Source organism: Cheilinus undulatus, linkage group 14 (assembly GCF_018320785.1).
Source record: "Cheilinus undulatus linkage group 14, ASM1832078v1, whole genome shotgun sequence".
Classification (NCBI taxonomy): Eukaryota; Metazoa; Chordata; class Actinopteri; order Labriformes; family Labridae; genus Cheilinus; species Cheilinus undulatus.
The window spans coordinates 35001020-35020135 of NC_054878.1; the positions used below are offsets into that span (position 1 = coordinate 35001020).

Sequence of the window (19116 nt, forward strand, 5' to 3'; positions counted from 1 at the left end):
GTGTCTTATTATTTTATTTTCTTCTCTTTTTTTCTCTTCTTTGAAACAGACCAGAAGTTTCCACATTGGTCCCCGTCTCGAAACTTCAATGAAGGCAGACGCGTCCCTCCAGCCAGGAACATGAAGGGCTTATCGGGCAGCCGCTCCCAGCACCAGATCCCTTTACCCTATGGCTTGGACTATGACCCTCACGTCCATGACCTCCATGCTCACCATGGCTCTGAGTCCCGCCACCCGTCCTACCTGCTCAGCCCGACAGAGAGCTGCCCCACGGACTTCCACCACCGCTACTCCCCCCGTAGCTCCATCCACTCTGACTGCATGATGATGTCCCCTGTCATGATGCCCCCAAATGCTGCATCGGACCACATCTCCAGCAGCACCTTTCCAAGAATGCACTACAGCTCTCAGTATTATGACTCAGCCACAAGGGATGACTGTGCTGCCATTACAGCCTCTGCCACCTCCCCAGCTGTTGCTGCTGCTGCAGCTGCTGCCGCTGCCTCCTCCCATCTCTCTGGCACCAAAAGCAACCGCCTTCCCGCTAACCTACTAGACCAGTTTGAGAAACAACTGCCACTTCACCGCGATGGCTTCCACACATTACAGTACCAGCGCACCTCCACCACCACTGAGCAACGCAGCGAGAGTCCTGGCCGCATCAGACACCTTGTTCATTCTGTCCAGAAGCTCTTCACAAAATCCCACTCCCTGGAGGGATCGTCCAAGATGAATGGCACAAAAAGTGATATTGTAGGAGGTGGAGGAGGAATGGGGGGTTATCACCATCATGGCCACCACTCTGTTAAACATGGTAGCAAGAGGAGCAAAAGCAAAGAACGAAAGCATCGCTCAGGTGGCTGGTGGAGCTCTGACGACAACCTGGATAGTGACAGCACCTACCGCACACCCAGTGTCATGTCCCGACATCACGGGGAACATGTCGGCCACTGCTACCCTGATTCCATACACAGTCACCACTTTGGAGATCTGTCACTCAAGACCTCCAAGAGCAACAATGATGTCAAGTGCTCGGCCTGCGAGAGCATGGCCATGGCGCCGGAGGGCAAATTCATGAAGAGGAGCTCCTGGTCGACACTTACTGTCAGCCAGGCAAAGGAGGCCTACAGGAAGTCATCACTAAATCTAGAGAAACCCATGATGCATACAGACCTCAAGCCTTCATCACGAACATGTCACTACCTGCAGGTGAGTGGTACCTTATTTACTTTCCATTTTTGATTTAAGTGCATTTCAGCAGATTAAAAAGAGAAATAAAAACTAAAAATTCTGTAAAGGCTGAATTTGATGTAACTTAGAGACTGAGCAACTGGAATGACTGGTTACTGTATGTGTTTTTACACTACTCAGGTCCCATTACAAACCCTGTTATGTTTCATATTTAGTCATGATTTTTTCTGGTAAATTGCTAAAGTTGGTAAAGTCTGGTTATGTTTTTAAATGTTAAAAAGTTAATCCATCAATCACATTTACTGCAAATAGGGATATCTCTGTGTTAAAGTGCTCATTTACAGTAAGTGATTTAATAAGTAGGGATGCACAATATTGGATTTTTGCAGATATCCGTAATACAATTATTTAAAAAAAATTTTTTTGGTTGTCTATTTTCGTTTTAGAAACTGACAAAACATTTGATTTTTATCAGAGATTAAGTATTTATTGTTTTTTTTTCAAATCCAGCCCTACACTAAAGAAAAACTTACGGTAATGACTTTTGGTTACATGTGCATTACATGCTACATGTATTTTTAACAGTACAGCCAAAGTCATCTGCATCTTTGAGGGTAATAAATAGCAGCAAAATAACCTGCTGACACTGAGCTCCACTGTACAAAAAAGAAATAGCTTCTAAATTTAGATTGATTCTCCTTATTACTCAGCCAGTTTGCAGGATAGCTCCCTGAGATACTCCTGACAAAGTGCTTTAAGCAACAACAACAAAAAGATTCTTAGATGCAAAAATCTAGCTATAGTTTAGAGCTTAAATATGATTTTAAATTTTTGAGACTCAAGATGAACAAAATAAAACTTCAACTGAAGTAGTTAATGTGTATTTAACTGTAAACAGCTCCGTAGCAACACTGTGACACCCACATCTCCAATGCTGGAGGCAGAGCACCTTCGTGCACCATGCACGAGAGACTTGGCACACAGAAGTCCATCATTGCTTTTGCCATGTTTCGCACACTGTCACCTAGCATGACATGCACGTTCTTTTTCTCTATTTTCCATACCCGAAACGTTATCAAAAGCGGCTGCAATTGCAGCTGCTGAGTGAGCACTCCTGAGAGTGTAGGACAGGCTTTTTAAGGGTGAAATTTCCATCTATCCACTGAGGCAGTGAGGCTCAACATACTAACAGGAAGGACCCTTGTTGTCCATATATCCGTGGTGAAGCTAATATGTTTAGCTTTAACGAGAGCTTCTCTACGTGACTTGAAACAAAGTTTTGCAGTTCAGGTAAGGCTATAAGTGCCAGCTAGGTACAACGCAGTGGGGCTTTCAATGCATCATTAGCACATGGAAGCACATATGTTCAACCATGCTGGAAGGTTGATTATTAAGAGCTATAAATTAAATGATTTTCCTGTTCAGCTCCTTATCTTTGGGTGGTCGCTGCTATATTTTTTTTAGCTTTGTCCAATGACTGAAGTAGAGGTTGTTGACAAGTTTTCCCTGGCATGAAGTTTTGTCATTTTTTATCTTAAGAAAGTCCTTGTAGTCATCAGGGTGATGTTTTTTTAGATGCAGAATTAAACTGCTCGTGTTAAAGCCGTGTTGTCGAGTCCTCCTCGCATCACATGTACTTGCAAAAAGCCGTCTTGTTCCCACACCTCAAACTTCTCCCAAACAGCCGACGTGGGGTTTGTCATTGGCGCACGTCCATCGTCATCGCGCGCGCATAATTATGAAGTCACACTATCTGCCGTACAGATTGGCGTAAATTTTATTATTGGCCGATACCGATAGTTAACATTTTCAGCTATTATCGGCTGATACCGATATACTGCCAATAATGTTGTGCATCACCAACCACAAGGGATAGTAGTGATGGCTCTATATTTAGAAGCTTATACATGTAACTCCTCCAAGGCTGTTCAAGGGGATTCCTGTCATTGCTGACAAGGCTGGATGTTGGTGGTCGACTATTCAGAAAGTAAATGTTGAGCTTAAACATCACCTGTCTGAAAATATAACACACAATAATTAAGATCAATATCCACTTATCCCCTTTGAGGAGGTCCTTCTGAATAAAATGCAGCAATTGATGTATTGATGAGATATCCTTCCAAAGAGCTTTTTCAGACTCTAGCTTTCTTTCTGTTAGTCTCCCGAGGGCAATTACAATGTCCGGTGTGAGAAGCCAATATATCTAACCAGGATTCCCTTTTGTGTAGTCACCTCAGGGAGCCATTGTCTATTAAGGTGTAGAAATCAATTGAGGGAATCAATGTCTGAGTAGAAGACACTGAGTATATAAGGCTATCTGAGATAAACTGCAGTGTAGACAATAAAAAGGTTTAGTTTCTTCTGTAATGTTCATCTGGAGCTGATGTAGGGGATTAGACATAAAAATAGCAATATATTTTGTTACACAGAGATAGAAGACCACTGATGTTGCCATAACAAACATACATCAAGAAATAGAATAAGGTTAATTACAAGTTAAGATTAAGCAACCTGCTTCAAACTGCTCAAAAGCAGTTATCACGGTCTTTAATTTCATTGGTTATTGATTCCAAGAACCTATGTGATCCGGACTAACTTATAATAAAAGCTGTATGGGAACACTGTAAAGCAGTGTAAAGCCACAGTTGTAATACATAAATGGCATCAGGATTTTAGTGCTATTTTTTGTGCCTTATGTTTATGCATACTGCATTTCATCTGCCGAAGCCTTTTTTCCACATTTTGACTTTTTTGGATTGCGTATATGCCTTCTAAATTTCCAATAAGGCAGCATACATGTCGGTAAAACTTGTTCTACATAAATCCCTGTGCATAGTTTTTGAGGGAGATGAATTTGAATTAATCATTGCACTCCAGTGTTATATGGAGCGTACATTTACACAAAGATGGCACTTTAAATGCTATGTGGATAGAATGACTCTGTCAATACAGATGCTCTCTCAGTAACATTTGACAAGCTTAAGAGTCAGCAGCCAAAGACCCTGCAGCTGACACATTGGTGCATCCTGCTCTGAGTGCGACCACAATGAGAGCTTTATATAGTGGAAAGTGTGTGGAGAGCATCATGGTCAACACACTGTGCTCATCAGAATTTTTTTTTTGTTGGGATCATTTTTGCCGTGTTCACTTGTGATGAGAAGGACAGTTCTTCTGTTGTGAGGTGTTTACATAATCTTGTTGTGGCAAGTGTTAAGTCTTCAGTCTATCCTATCATACTAGTACATCCTGTTGAAGCTCATACCTAAAAAATTATGGACAATGAAATGACTTACCTAAATGTAACAAATTGGGCCAACTGCTAAGATAAAAATAAATGTGCCATGATAATTTTACAAATCATTTTTTAAAATAAGTATTCATTTTTGGAATGAATTAGAATTCAGGCCCATATTTGAGAAATGAACCTAGTTAGTGTATTCGAATCTGCTTCAGGCAATCCTTCAGTTTGTTTGTCTTCCTGTTGAACTGTGAAACTCGTGAAGCCATAGCACAACAAGAAGCATATGTATTCTTTTGCCTACACTGAAAACACATGCAATGCAGGAGACATGCCATTTTGCTGGAGGTGCAAACAAACAGCTGTGCCTCTGTGTTCTTTGAAAAAAGTGTGAAAATAGAAAGAAGAGAGAAATAAATGACTTTGCACTCCGTTGAAAACTAATTTCACTACAGGAAATGATGAAACTGAGGACTGACACTACAAAAACAATACAATGGTTGCATTCTGTGACATTTGTTTTTCCTTTTAGGTAAAATTACAATGCTAAGAGTGCACACAAACCTTTTTCATTGACTTTAATCAGCAATCTTGGACATGGTCTACTGTAGCATAATACAGAGGGCACATAATCAGAGTGGCTGATCTTCTTGACTAGATGACTTATAATAAGGTTAATTACCATTACCACAGTGCTCAGTGTCTTGGTTACAAATCCTGTGCCTAGTGAAAATTTAATTGTTTTTTTTGTTTATTAACTCTAATGAAAAGGGCAGATCATACAGTATGTAGACTGACCTCAGTCCCATGTTTTCATGGACAAGGTCCTGCCTAGGGCTGAATGATTTGTGAAAATAATCTAATTGCGATTCTTTTCCCCAATATTGCGGTTATGATTTAATATGTGATTATTGTTTAGGTTAACAGCATGTTTAGGGTATGGAAAATAGAGAAAAGAACGTGCATGTCGTGCTACATGACACATGGCGCAAAACATGGCAAAAGCGATGACGGACTTCTGTGTGCCAAGTTTCCCGTGCATGGTGCAATGTGCACATTCTGCAGGTGTCCTGTCTCCAATATTGGACATGTGGGTGTCACTGTGTTGTTACAGAGCTTTTTACAGTGAAATACACATTAAACTTGGTTACTTAGTTTGTGCTGTTTAAAGCAAAATCAGGAGAACTACTTCAGTTGAAGTTTTATTTCTTTTTTCATCTTGAGTCTCAAAAATTTAAAAGCATATTTCAGCTCTAAACTATGGCTAGATTTTTTGCATTTAAGAATCTGTCTTTCTGTTGTTGTTGTTGTTATTCAAAGCACTTTGTAAGGAGTATCTCAGGGAGCCATCCTGCAAACTAGCTGAGTAATAAGGAGAATCTATTCAATTTAGAAGCTATTTCTTTTTTGCACTGTGGAGGCTCAGTGTCAGCATGTTATTTTGCTGCTGTTTATTACCCTCAAAGATGCAGATGACTTTGACTCTACTGTTAAAAATACATGTAGCATGTAATGCACATGTAACTCATTCATTAGTGTATGGCTGTATTTGAAAAAAAAAAAAAAACCCAATGCATCCTTCATTTCTGATGAAAATCAAATGTTTTTTCAGTTAAAAAATAGACTACCAATATTAAAAGAAATGTAGTACAGAATGGATTTGGTGTATTTTACAGTGGAAAAAAATGTAATTAAATATCTGTATCGGCCAAAATGAGTTATAAAATTTCGGCACATCGGATATCGGCAAAAATACAATACCGTGCATCCCTAGATTTAGTCTTATTTGCAATTAATTGTCCAGCCCTAGTGCTGCCTTTAACAAACATTTCAGGATCCTTTCTATGACATGGAAACTTGATAAATGAATGTTTTGGGTTCCTGTCTTCATTATCAAACGATAGTTGTGGTGGGTCCCTGCACGACACCACTTCACCAAAGTTGGGTGAAAACTGCTGTATTAACTGTATCTGTATAGCAAAGTTTACTGAGGTGCTCTGTTTGCTTGCACCTCCAGCAAAATGGCTGATCTGACCACACCCTGAAATACCTGCATGTGTCTGAAAAAATACAACAGAAAAACGGCTTTCTCACAACTGTTTAGATATGAAAATACCAAAACGTCTCATCAAATACACTTCTATACATCTGGGTGGGCCATCCAAGTATAGCCTTTGTGTTGTGAACACTTCATAATGGTACACTGTATGCTATGTTAAAGACCTAAAAAAACATCAGGTCACAGATGTTTATTCAGTTATACTTTAGAGCCATAAATATACCTATATGGGAAATACTGGATGCATTAAGCTCATGATTTGTTGTAACACGCAGCAACCAGCTGACACTTTGATGATAAATACAGACAAGGTGAGGTGAATGGAGAAAGGGTAAAGCAGTGTTTGAAACAAAGTAACCATACACGATTGCAAAAAAAAAAAACAAAAAAACAATTTAAAACCCATTTCTGTGTGAAAGTCTGCCAAAATTTGCTTACTTTCTATTCATACAGTGGATCACAAGCAGTCGACAGCAGACGACAGTGGACAATGGCAGATGCAAGGGGCATTTTAAATCTTGTGGCAGACACAGTAAATATTCATAAAACAACAGCACACCAGGTCATAACAAATGTTTATCTGGCTCCAAAAGGAAATTCTGATTTGTTTTCCTTTGGTTTGTCATCCAAATTTTTTGTTGATAGTTTAACAAGAGAGGTGTGATACTTAACAACACTCACTGCTCTGTGAATGTTCGCGTGAACATGCATAATAAGACTAGGTGACACTACAACCTCTCTTAGTCACACTTGATGAGCTTGGTGTAAATTTGAGGCTAGAAGTTTGTTGTAGTTAAGTCAGACGTGGGAGAAAGGACTGACTTCATTTACCCCCAGCTGGTGCACTCAGCTCCTGATCCTTCATCTTAATGTATCTCTCCCTTGCTTGTCTGCAGTGTAACCAGTGCACTGCTTTTCCCTCAGTTGAAAATGAAATCTCTCAGATGATGATTGTCTGAAGCCCTTATTTGTGGATGAACTTTGCTTCTTTTTGAGTTGTCTCACAGAGTATTTACAAAAATCTCTGCAAGGTTTAGTTGGTGTTCACTCTGAGAGAGCAGTACTGTAGTATATACATGTAGCTTGTTGGTGTTAAAAAAAAAACGTGCACATTATGAAAGGAAATGCCTGTGCTCTATAAAAGTTATGAATGTGTACTCATTTTCAGGTAAACTTTAAGATCCAGTTCTTGCTTACTGCAGTCACAAAAATTCAATGACTAAGCTTTAATAACCAGCACTATAGAGAACTAATTAAACTACAGAACTAATTGATTGTGAAATGCAAAATTATTTTGCCCGTTCTTAAAGACTGGTGATTTTTGTACTAAATTCACAATGGCATGTGCTACCTGAGAGATTCTTTATCCATATTACTTTTTTTTTTTTTTTTTTTTTTTTTTTTTTTTTTTTTACAAAAAGTATTCTCAAAAAAAAAAAAAAAAGAGAGAAAAAATGGTATGGAGGTATAAAGCAGTTTTTCTATGGAGCTGCCTCAGAGGTACACCTAAACATATTCTTCAGGTAGGGTATCAAATGAGGATACGGTCATGCTGATGAGCTTGAGTGATGTTTCCATGAGTGATGGCTACCTTTTTAATAACAGCCCCATATGATTAACTTCAGTGCTTTCTTTAGGCCTTGTTCATTTAGTTTCAACAAAGGCAACATATATATACTCAAGAGGAGGGTAAATGTACACACAAGAGATTGAAGTGTGTGATAACTGATAGGTCTTAGAGAAAAGAAAAGCTTGATTGTCGTGTGACCTTCCTCTGTAATGCAGGGTTGCGAGGATCCTTCTTAAGCAGCTCAACATAAATGGCTCCTTAACAGTAACACATAAACTGAGCAATTGTTATTCATTTGTCTTTTCTGTGTTTTCACTGGGTTAGTGCTATTGCAGTGAGCCATGCAGCCTGAAAGAGGATCATTTGTTTTATATTCAAAGGAGATCTGTAGTAGCATATGGCCTAAGTGCTTCAAAACCCTTTTCAACTTGACAACAAACACATTTGGGAAATACATCACAGTAAAATATACTAGATTTATGATGGTGCAAAGCAATGGCTGCTATTATTAGCATCTCTAAATCATCTACGCGTTCTGTTTTGCCACCTCCCACTGAGGACAAAAAAAACAGTTCCATCATTTTCACCTAAGTGCCTTATGCTGTCTAGTCCTTTACTCACATGCTCTGCTAAAACAGATAATCAAGTCAATGAAGGAAAAAGAACAGAAGTGGTTAAAAAAAAGGATTTCTCAATGGGGTAAAAATGTGGGTGGGGTGATCAGCCACTCTTTCTTTGAGAATAGTGGCAGAAAAACAGATTTTTGACTGAATGAAGCAAGTAAAAAGCAGATCATTACAGACAGCTCAGCACCTTTGGCTATTGTTTCAGGAGCCAAGGCTACTCCGTGCTTTGGGACACTGGCTACAACACAATGACACAGTATTGTATGTAGCACATTCCTGATCAACTCTGTGCCAGAGTCCACTTTTTGTGACAAATGCACTGTAGATCTTACTTTTTGTATCATGTAACCTTATTGTATGATGTAGAAGCTGTGATTAATTGAAAGTCCTCATTAAATACAGGTGAAAATCAGGTGAGTAAGACGAATCATTTTTATGATATGAATGAAAACAAAAATATACAGAATAATTAGATTTAATGAGTGAAACAGCATGGCTGTACCTTGATTTCTATCACATTAAAATCTAATTAAAGCTGATGATTTTCACTACATGTGCTCACTGCAATGTGTGGACGTTTGCACACCAAACAGTGTACAGTAATTAGTACACAATCTCTTAATCACTAAGCTAATCCTCATGTTGTAATGTTAAAAACAGTCACTATGTACAGTTACAGAAGTATTACTTCAATAATCAACTTATGCTGCATGAGATTACTGTTGTCAAATCTTGATTTCTGCAGTTTCAATCACATTCTTAAAATTGATTTTAATTTATGCTATTTTCTTTTAAGTCTCTCTCAATGCTCTTAACCCCTACATGTTTTTGCTTATAGCAGTAAAGCTTTGTCATTAATGAGGCAAAAAAGAGCCATCGGCCACAGGGTTATGATTAGCTTCCTTTCTCTACAGATATAAAACACACAAAGTTCTTTATCCCCATGAGTGGCTCTTTCACCCTTCTCATTTAACTGGTTTGATGACCCTGCAGATGTGAAGTAGCATTTGAGCTCCTCCAAGAAATGTGCTGATTAATCTCATACAGTACTTAAAGATTAGTTTTCTTCAGCACCATAAGCATGGGCTCTATTAAAAAGAATGAATGAAGGGGTAGACGAAGTAAAGTAAGTATGCAAAATGCTGACATATTGCTGACATGCCATAATCAGTTAAATTGGAAAACTTATGCTGCTTAGAATTTAATTTAAGTCAAGACTTTGAAAAGAATGCACTGTATTACAAATGTGTCTCCAGCAGTCAGCCAAGTCAACTGCACGCTGGTGTCTATTTTGTCCAAAAACATGACAATGAGAGGTGGCTTCCTGAAGATTAAATGTAGTAACATCACACAAACCTTGAATCATTTTGGTGTCATCTGAAACCTTGAGATATGGAGGGCACCCATTAAATTATAGAAAAAATTGACTGAAACTACAGAAGCCTTGCTACTGAGGTCTTGCTTTTATAAGCACTATAATCTTTCCTTTTTTGTGTATATTAATTCACACTAGTATGTGACCAAATCACTCAGAGGATGCAAAGCTCCTCATTATAGCCACCCACTAGCAAAAGAATACAGCAGGGAAAGAGCCTCACACTCCCCCACAAAGATCCAGCCAATTTTTGTGTTTATTCCAGACAAACTGCTGTTAGTGCTGTAAGACCCACTGCTCTTTGTGCAGCACAGAATTTTACAGAGACCTAGCTGACAAAAATGTGTTTAGAACAGTAAATATATAGAACATGGAATTAACAAGGGCTAAAATTTACTGACATGTTGCACATTATTTACATTACTGTCGAACAGCACTCGTTTATCCCCATCCACAAAACTACGAATTCCTGGATGTAATTTGATATACAGACATTGATTCTAAAACTTAAGATGAATGGATGTTGTTCTTATCCTGACGTTTGTGTTTTTGCGTGCAGCAGAAGTGATTTGATTAAAATTCTTAATATAGTTTACCGCAACCCTGTGCTGTCTCTACAACTAGAGGAAAGGCCACTTAGGAGCAAATACAAAAAAACTAGTTTCTTATTTTCATACATGATAAGTGCTATAGTCTCAAGTGTGCATTACAACATTTGAGGAAATCATATCAAATCAAACTGGCCTATATTTTTCATTGTGGGATACTTTTGAAATAATAGCTCATTTCATGACTTCATCCAATATGGAACGTATAAATCATCATGGGTTGCACTAGCTATGAGAAATCAAGGGTGGCCTAGTTTGAAGGCAAGTTCTCACATCTGAAGGCATTTACACATAGGTATTTAAGGAGCGTAACCAGCTGAGATAGTTCCAATGAAAGGCTTTGGTTGCAACTTAAATCTTACACCTACCATCTAAGTAGATGTACGGTTAGAGCTGGGCGATATGGCCTAAAATTGATATCCTGATATATTTTTGGTATATCCTGATACACGATATATATCCCAATACTTTGAAATGTCCTCTTAAGTGGCTGTTTAACGTTTAATCCAGCTCCAAATGACACTAGTTTGGTGACTAAAATAGACTGTTCTATTGGATTTTTAAGAAAATTGTATGCAGAAAAGGTAAAAATCTATATAAAGTCAAATTTAACACTGTTTTATTTTGAAAACGACTTCATTCAAACTTTTACTAAGAAATAAAAAATACATAAATCGTGAAATACTCGGTCTTTTATAGTGTATGGACAGTCCTGAATTGTTTTCTATGTTATGTTTACTACTGCTGATTATAAAATGATTATTTTCCTCATTAAGGGTGAAGCAAACTTACACAAAACTCACCAATCCTGCATGCAGCCAGAGGCCAAAACCCTGCAGTCTAGTCCGCCATTCAGGTTCACAGCTGTCATTATATTAGTCCGTTATCTGTGCTGATGAACGCTGGAGCAGTTTCTGACAAGTTCATAACATGGGAGCGTCTTTAGACCTGATTCAAGAAGCTCTCCTGTGTGATCATGGGGGGAAAAGCTTGTCTGGAGGCCAGAACATTTTAACTCCTCGTTGTCGGTGTTTTGAGCTGTTAGGCTGAGTCTTCTCTCTGACACGAACGACTCTGGCAGGGAGTTTTCAGCAAAATGCTCGCACCCAGACAAATCATGTATTCTGGGTTAAGTGTCTTTATGAGATGTTTAAATCCTGGATTTTCAACAACACTGGGCTCATGTCTTTAGTGGCGTGTTGTGTTACTGCTGCCGTGGACGGCAGTCATCCTGTGGCGTATTTTAACGAATACCACGTGAGTTTGACCTCTTCCTTTTCAAAGTTGAACGACTGCTCAACGCTGCAGATCCAGCGCTGTTTCTTGTCTGTCTCAGAACTCAGCTAACTCACCACGCTGCTCTGTTTACCTTCCTCGCCCTTGCTTCTCACGGTGCTGATAAAAAAACCCCGCATATGCAGAGGAGTTTTCTGGATGAGCGGAGGAGAGAGAGAGAGCCCTCTGAAGTGAGAGATGCATTGAGGGACAATGGCAGAAGCAAAACTCCAGTGAGAAATGCACCCTGACGGCTCAAAACTTCCACATAATTTATACTCGGATATTTGCAATATAGTCATTTTATACATCGTACATGGCAAAAGCAGGGATACATTGAGTATACTCAATATATTGCCCAGCCATAGCTAATCTAAAAATGTAGTTTTTCTGATATCACCATCATCAGCCAGAAAACTTAGCACTGTGCATGCAGAGTCTGTATGTTGCTTACACATACAAGGTGACACTTCCATCATCACAGAAACACCGTAAAGATGCACAAGGTAGATTCTCAGTTACACAAGGTAGATCTTATGTAAGTGTATTCCCTATATCAGCAGTCCTTTTGTCTACATGAAAATTTGATTTATGTGCATAAAAGACACAGCATTCATCGGGTATTGTTCCCTTTTATTTAAAGAAAACCCTCAAAAAGCATCATCAACTGCAGAAAGAGAAATATTGGTTAGACCATTTTTTTCAGCCCAACAAATGCTACATTTAGAAAAATGATTTTCACTGATTGGCAGATTTAAGTGAAAACAGTGAAATTTCAGCAACAATATTAGAAACATACTGGTTTTAATTTGGGGTTTATAGTCAACTTCACCCCCTAACTTTACATTGGACTTTCGCAATGCTGGTGCAACTGGACTCAGGGCACCAAACTGCAAATGTAGAATGTACAAGACAGGCAAGGATTTGAGATGAAGAACAGAGAGAGGCTAAAGGCTCGGTTATGCTTTTCGTGCGGACGGCCGTACGGACAAAAACTGATCTGGAATCATGATGCAGAAACGTTTGGTGCATTTATACCTAGCGCTGGCTTCCTCTTCGCTGCAAACTGATATTCTCCCAAAAGCTATGGGCAGTGTCTTCAAGAATCACATCTGTTGCATGTTTAATGCAAGTCATAGAGGAAGATTTGTTGAGCATGGAGAACCACGAAGAGGAGCTGCTGTGTTTACTGTTGTTGTTATAGCATAAGAGAGAGAAGATGGTCCAGACTGCCACTCAATCAAGAGAGGGAGGACGAGGGGGAGTGCAATTTTCTTGTATGGCCAATGCGAGAGATAGATGAGGAAGTAGATGGCAGTCTCTGTGATCTTTCAAAGAACAAGCATACAGGTGTTTATATTTTCTGACTTCTGTCACCAAAAACTCCTCAAAATCGGCCATTCTGATGTGTGTCGTGTCTAAAAATTTCGGGGATGTGCACAGACAGACGAAAATTGGCAGCATCAAACCCCCGCCAAGGGGTGTGTCTTAATATTTGACGTCACATTTGACTCGCGGACACTCGCTACCTCGTGGATCCGTCAAGCATAAAACGGGCTTAAGCCTGAATGCTTCAGCATTAGCAGGATGCAGGATGCTTGAAGAGGAACACAGAATGTGTTCCAGCTGTTCAGTACCATGGACAGAGAAAAGTAAAGCGTTACACATAATGGTGCAGGGAACAAGAAAAAAAAAAAAAGGAAACAGATTTATAGTCTGCAATCCCAAGTCTTCCTGTTTCATTACTCCTGTCAAATTTATGGAAAATTCTTGGTATGTCTGAATTAAACTACAAAAACTAAAAATAAGTTAATTCTTTAAAATTCAAGTTATACTGATGTACATTTAGGAAGTTTTAAATTACCTCATTTTTACCAGAGCTATAAATAGCTTACAAATAATAATGTAGCATCTGTCAGTACTACTTTACTGAATATAAAATTCACAAACACATTGAAAGCTTGCTTTTTTTTTCTTGACTTGGTGTATGAGCTAGTCCCCGGTAGACATAAGTGGCTCCTTGTGCAATGTTTGCATGTGTAATAGTCCCGTTCCAGGCTGTTTCCAGGCAATGTCAAGCAAATTGACTGAAAGAGCTCCTGCTGATTTCTTTTTTTTTTTTACAGCTTCATGCCAGAGGAAAACTTTCAAGGTACTCACGACTTGTCAATCAGACGAGTCTGTCTGATATGACAAGTATATCCCTTCACTGGAGGAAACAGAGAACTGACAGTTGTGCAGGCTGAGTGTATGTGTCACCTGCCAGCACATGAGCAACAGCTCAGCCCAATGCTGATGGGCAAAAATGAACCACTCATACAGCCAAAGTGCCAACTCATGTGTCCTTTTAATCTTTAAACCAATCAATACAAGGACTAGTTTTAGACTTAGTACGAATAAATGAGTGTCATACTGAATGATTTGATAAAATTGTTAGAAATTATGTTTTTAAACTTTGGTATTTTATTGTTAGAACTTTTTCATAAAAACAAGGGGGGTAGCATATACTGTTTAATCACCAAAAGATGTAAAGCACAAACACAATCTTTTGATAAGCTGATATGTACTATCCTTAGGTAGATACATTTTGTTAGTGTTTCAGTTCTTGGCCTTTCCTTTTTACGCTGATATTTCCCCTCTGGTGGGCGCTGTGAATGACAGGTTGTTCTCTCTACTGGGCAATTTCATTTCATTTCAAAGAGAAAAGAAATAGAGGTGAAGTTTGAAACTTAGGATGTGAAGAAGCTTCATGAGCTTATACCACTAGTTGTCTGATCTTCTACTTGATGACTAATTAGGCCTCACTAGCTTGCAAATAATATCCCCTGTGTCTCCCTGCATAAACCAAGTGTCTTTCCTTGAAATAAATTATAAATACTACTGACTTAAGTAAACAACAAATATCTTAGGAGTATCATTCCTGCTGTCTGTGAATATGTATGCAGCGTTAATACAGGTTTGTTTTCTCCCACAGGTGCCCCAGGATGAGTGGAGTGGATACCCCGGTGAAAAGGATGATGAGATACCATGTCGGCGAATGCGCAGCAGTAGCTATGTCAAAGCTATGGGAGAAGTGGATGATGACAGTGGTGACTCTGAGACCAGCCCTAAGACCTCCCCACAAAAGTCCATACGGCCTGATGCTCTCGTCCTCAAATCAGCCATGCAGAGACCCCATTTAGACCCCCAAAGGTAAGCCTGCCTGCCTAGATAGATAAGTCCAGAGCAAAACTGTTTGATGATATACATTTATTATAGTTTATTTACTGAAACCATTTGGATATTCTGAACACAAGGTGTGGTGAATTTGTGATGTTTTAGGGTCAGCTACAGGAGCAGTTTTCTTTCCAGACATCCACACAGTGCATCTTCTTAACTACTTAGATGCAGTAAAAGGGTTTGCTTCTGTAACTTCCAAGATAGGTATAAGTGAGACATTATATACTATAAAAGATCAATAAGAAATTGTTAGGCGAAAGCTTCACAGGGCATCCATGTTCTGTAAACGAACAGTTTTCTTTCCTGATAATGTTTGAATGCAGGGATTTAAGTCACACAATGTGTCTTCATATTTCTATAGGGGATATAAAAGTCTCAGCTCCAGTAACTGCTAATATAGTGATAAGTAGGGCATTATATGCTGTGCTATGAGATTACGAAGAAAAGACTACGTTCAAGCCTCACAGTGCATCACATTTACCCTTGCACACAAAAACATATTCACACTATTACAGTAGGGAAGTTGTCATGAATGTGCTGGGTCTTTCAAGTTTTAAAATGGTTGGAAAAGTGTCGACAACAGCAACATGCAATCAACAACTTCTAAACCTTTAATGGGACATTGAAACATTATTAAACTGAGAATTGTTAGTGCATGCTCTTGCTAATACTGCTAAACTGCCTCTAATAACATACTACTGTAAGTAAATATGTAATTATAAAACCAACACAGTTAAACATATGTGGTCTTTTAAAAATAGGTCAAAAAGAGAGCAACCAAATTCATTTTTAAGAGCCTAAATGTATCCATCAAAACATCACAGCTTATCCTTTCTTTTCTTCTAAAAATTGGAGTAATATAATGTTGGCTCTTTGTGGTGTATTCATGCTGTCCAGGTTAAGCTGTTGTTTGCTGATGCTTCTTTTTGCTCCCCTGTCCCTTGAGATTTTAAGCTGTTTATATTATTTGGTCTTTCAAAGTAAAGTTGCTTGGCAGCCAAGTGAGAGTAGAAAGTTTTGTTCTTTCCCTAAATCATTTTGTACGTGCCAAGGTAATTATATTAGGATGTATTTGGAGCTGGCCAGTATTTCCTGGGGGTTTCTGATAACTAAAATACTCTCTGCTATTTTTGCTACCATTGTCTAAACCAGTGGTTCTCAAACTGGGGTCTGGGGACCCCTGGGGGTCCGTGAGCCACAGCTTGGGGGTCCGCAAAGTATTTAAAATAAATTATAAAGTAATGCCATGTCATTTAAAAACAAATAAATTAGTGCTGTCAGCTGATTAAAAAAATTATTCAAGTTAATCAGATCACTATTTCTTTAGTTTTAGTAATTTTCAAACATTCGTATTATCAAGTGTTTATTTTTATTATTTTTAAATCTATTTGTGGTTTGTAAATCATAGCGTCTTAATTCACTACGCAATAATATTTATAACTGCAAACGAGCCCAGAAGACAATCACATCAGGTACAAAATAACTAATAACTGCTGTAAAGTGAATAATCAGGTGTGCAGCTACCCTGAGGTAGCTGAAGTTGTTGGCTGATGTCCAGTGGTCTCTTGTCAGTGTAATAAATGTAGCTCGGGCGAGCTGCTCCACTTTCGCTACCTTTTTAGCTGTCATACAATTCATGGGTTTTTGTGACAGTAGTTTTCGTAGGTGTTCTGTGGTACAGGTCATCTGAGGCAACCAGGATGATGTCTTGAAGCCCTTTGTCGTCATCGATGTCGATGGTCTGCAGTCTCTGGCAACCCATTAGCGATCACATTAGTTAGCTAAGATGTTGTCGTTTTGGGGAGAAATCCAGGTCTGCTGGAGTGCGCCAGTGTAGCTTGGCATTATAGCTTGATCCCGTGTTGTCGTTAGTGTCTTTGCTAGCATTAGCAACATTAGCTCTCATAGCTTGATCCCGTGTTGTTGTTAGTATCTTTGCTAGCATTAGAAAAGATGTGTTTTGCCCAGAGGTGGTACTTCAGACCTGTTGTGCTTCGGTGTAAAGACAGTTCATCACCGCAGTGCATACAGACAACTTTTTTTGGGAAATTGATGCCACTTATGCTCATATTGGAAACAAAAACTCATCCATTAATTGCATAAAAACACTGTTTGATAAGTGCAGAATCACTAAATGCTGTTCCATGAATTGCTTTTGAATTACAGTGTCTATCCCCATCCCTTGTCCTTGTTCAGCCACGGCTACCACTTGCAAACCAGGGATATGAGGCCCCACCCAAGTGTCACGCTGGACCCTGCCACCTTTCATCCCCCACCCTTTCGGTCTCGCAACCAGAGCTACATGCGTGCCGTCAGCACCCTCAGTCAGGCTAGCTGCGTCAGCCAGGTGAGTCTCTAGCACATGCATTGCACCAGGGAGCTCCTGAAAGCAAAATGAAGTTTGTATTATGCTCTTATGTATGTAGGGGCTCTGTCTGGATGGAATTACATAGAAATAAACATAAACAAGTGTCTATATTGTCTACAGCTTATTGTTTACTTGACATAGCTTAAGATATTGCTAATGAAAATGTGTAGCTGATTAGTTTTTGTTTGGAAAAAGAATTGATCCTTCAGCTTGGAAACTACTGTACCTTTGAATCAGCATCAAACAACACAATGCTACTACATTTTTTAGGGAAGGTTTCTTCCTGTGCAAAAATTTAGAGTACAACTTTGAGAGATTAACCTGAGAAAATGAGATATCAGTTTTACATCAGTCTGTAGAGGTTATTAGGCAACAATTTAAGTTTTCTGTCGTTGAGGAGAGCAAGCTAATAAGTCAGTATAAAATGCTGTAAGGTAGTGTCAATAAATTAATTGATTAACTTTGTCTATTTTTTTTTTTTATCAAACTACAACTTATCTTTTAAACAAGATGTAGGGCTTGAGACGTAGCAACTGCATGTCTAACACTATGCTGCATGAATGCTTTTTTAGGCTTTTTTTGTATTCCATACAATGCTATGAATCTATCAGTGGCGGCTGGTACATTTTTCTTCGGGGGGGCTACAACAAAATCCCAATTTGATATGTTATCTATGTAAGGTACATGAAAAGATGTTACTACACAGAGAGTTAAGTTATATTAATATGACTTTTTTACATCTGCATTTTTTTGGTTTGTAAGCAAATATTAAAATAAGATGGCTATAATAAGGGCCATCAGCAGCCACAAGTAGCTAACTCTTATCACAGTTAACTTAAATTTTTAACTTATCACACATTATCAATTCAGTACATGTCAAAATTATGTTAAAGAGCTGATTGAATGTTTATTCTAAATAGAAAAATTTACAAAAGGCCTAAGTAGTCACTGCTTCAATAGTGACTGGTAAAGTTAAAAATATATATACCAGACTTGAATGCAGCAAAAATGCTTAAACTCACAAAACTATTATTTGTTGATTGACTTATTAACTTCTTAATATTAGTCATCATGATATCTGGCTGGTCAGGTCCAAGCTCTTTGATTCTAAGTTTCTCCTTCAGTGTCCTCCTCTCAAAATGCCTTATTCTTAAACACGCAACTGAGTTTTCTTATTGCATTTTGCTGTCTTCCTAGAATCTCTTGATGAGCTAAACAACCAACGCAGGCGCAATTTCTGGCAGAAAGCCAGAGATGTACTGCCACGGTGCTTGACTTCCTCTGTGTGTCTGAAATTAGGAAGCGTATCTCTCTGCTGCCACCTGTTGGCGTCTGGCAAGTGGTTAGTGGTAATCCCTTCAAGGGCGCAGTCATGTTGTGCCCACAGAGCTCCTATCTCTAGTGTTGAAGGGGAGCTAATGCACACACACAGCTTATAACAAAGGTCTATGGAAGGCTGTGGCTGCAGGAGCCCTGCGCCCCAGGGAGGAAATGAGTGAGCAAGAAGTAAAGGCAAACGCTTAGAATGTTCATGATCTACTGATATATTGCACATTATACATTTAAATCCTTAATAAATCATCTTAA

At 38.8% G+C, this 19116-nt stretch overlaps 1 protein-coding gene across 1 annotated transcript in view; it reads left to right on the top strand.

Moving 5' to 3' along the window:
* The window catches only part of LOC121521519 (disks large-associated protein 2-like), a 149751-nt gene that overhangs the window by 92498 nt on the left and 38137 nt on the right, over positions 1-19116 (top strand). Inside the window, exons 2-4 of the mRNA XM_041805570.1 lie at positions 50-1209; positions 14917-15134; positions 17358-17508. Coding sequence (XP_041661504.1) covers positions 50-1209; positions 14917-15134; positions 17358-17508 — 1529 coding nt within the window. The remainder of the gene's footprint in view (positions 1-49; positions 1210-14916; positions 15135-17357; positions 17509-19116) is intronic.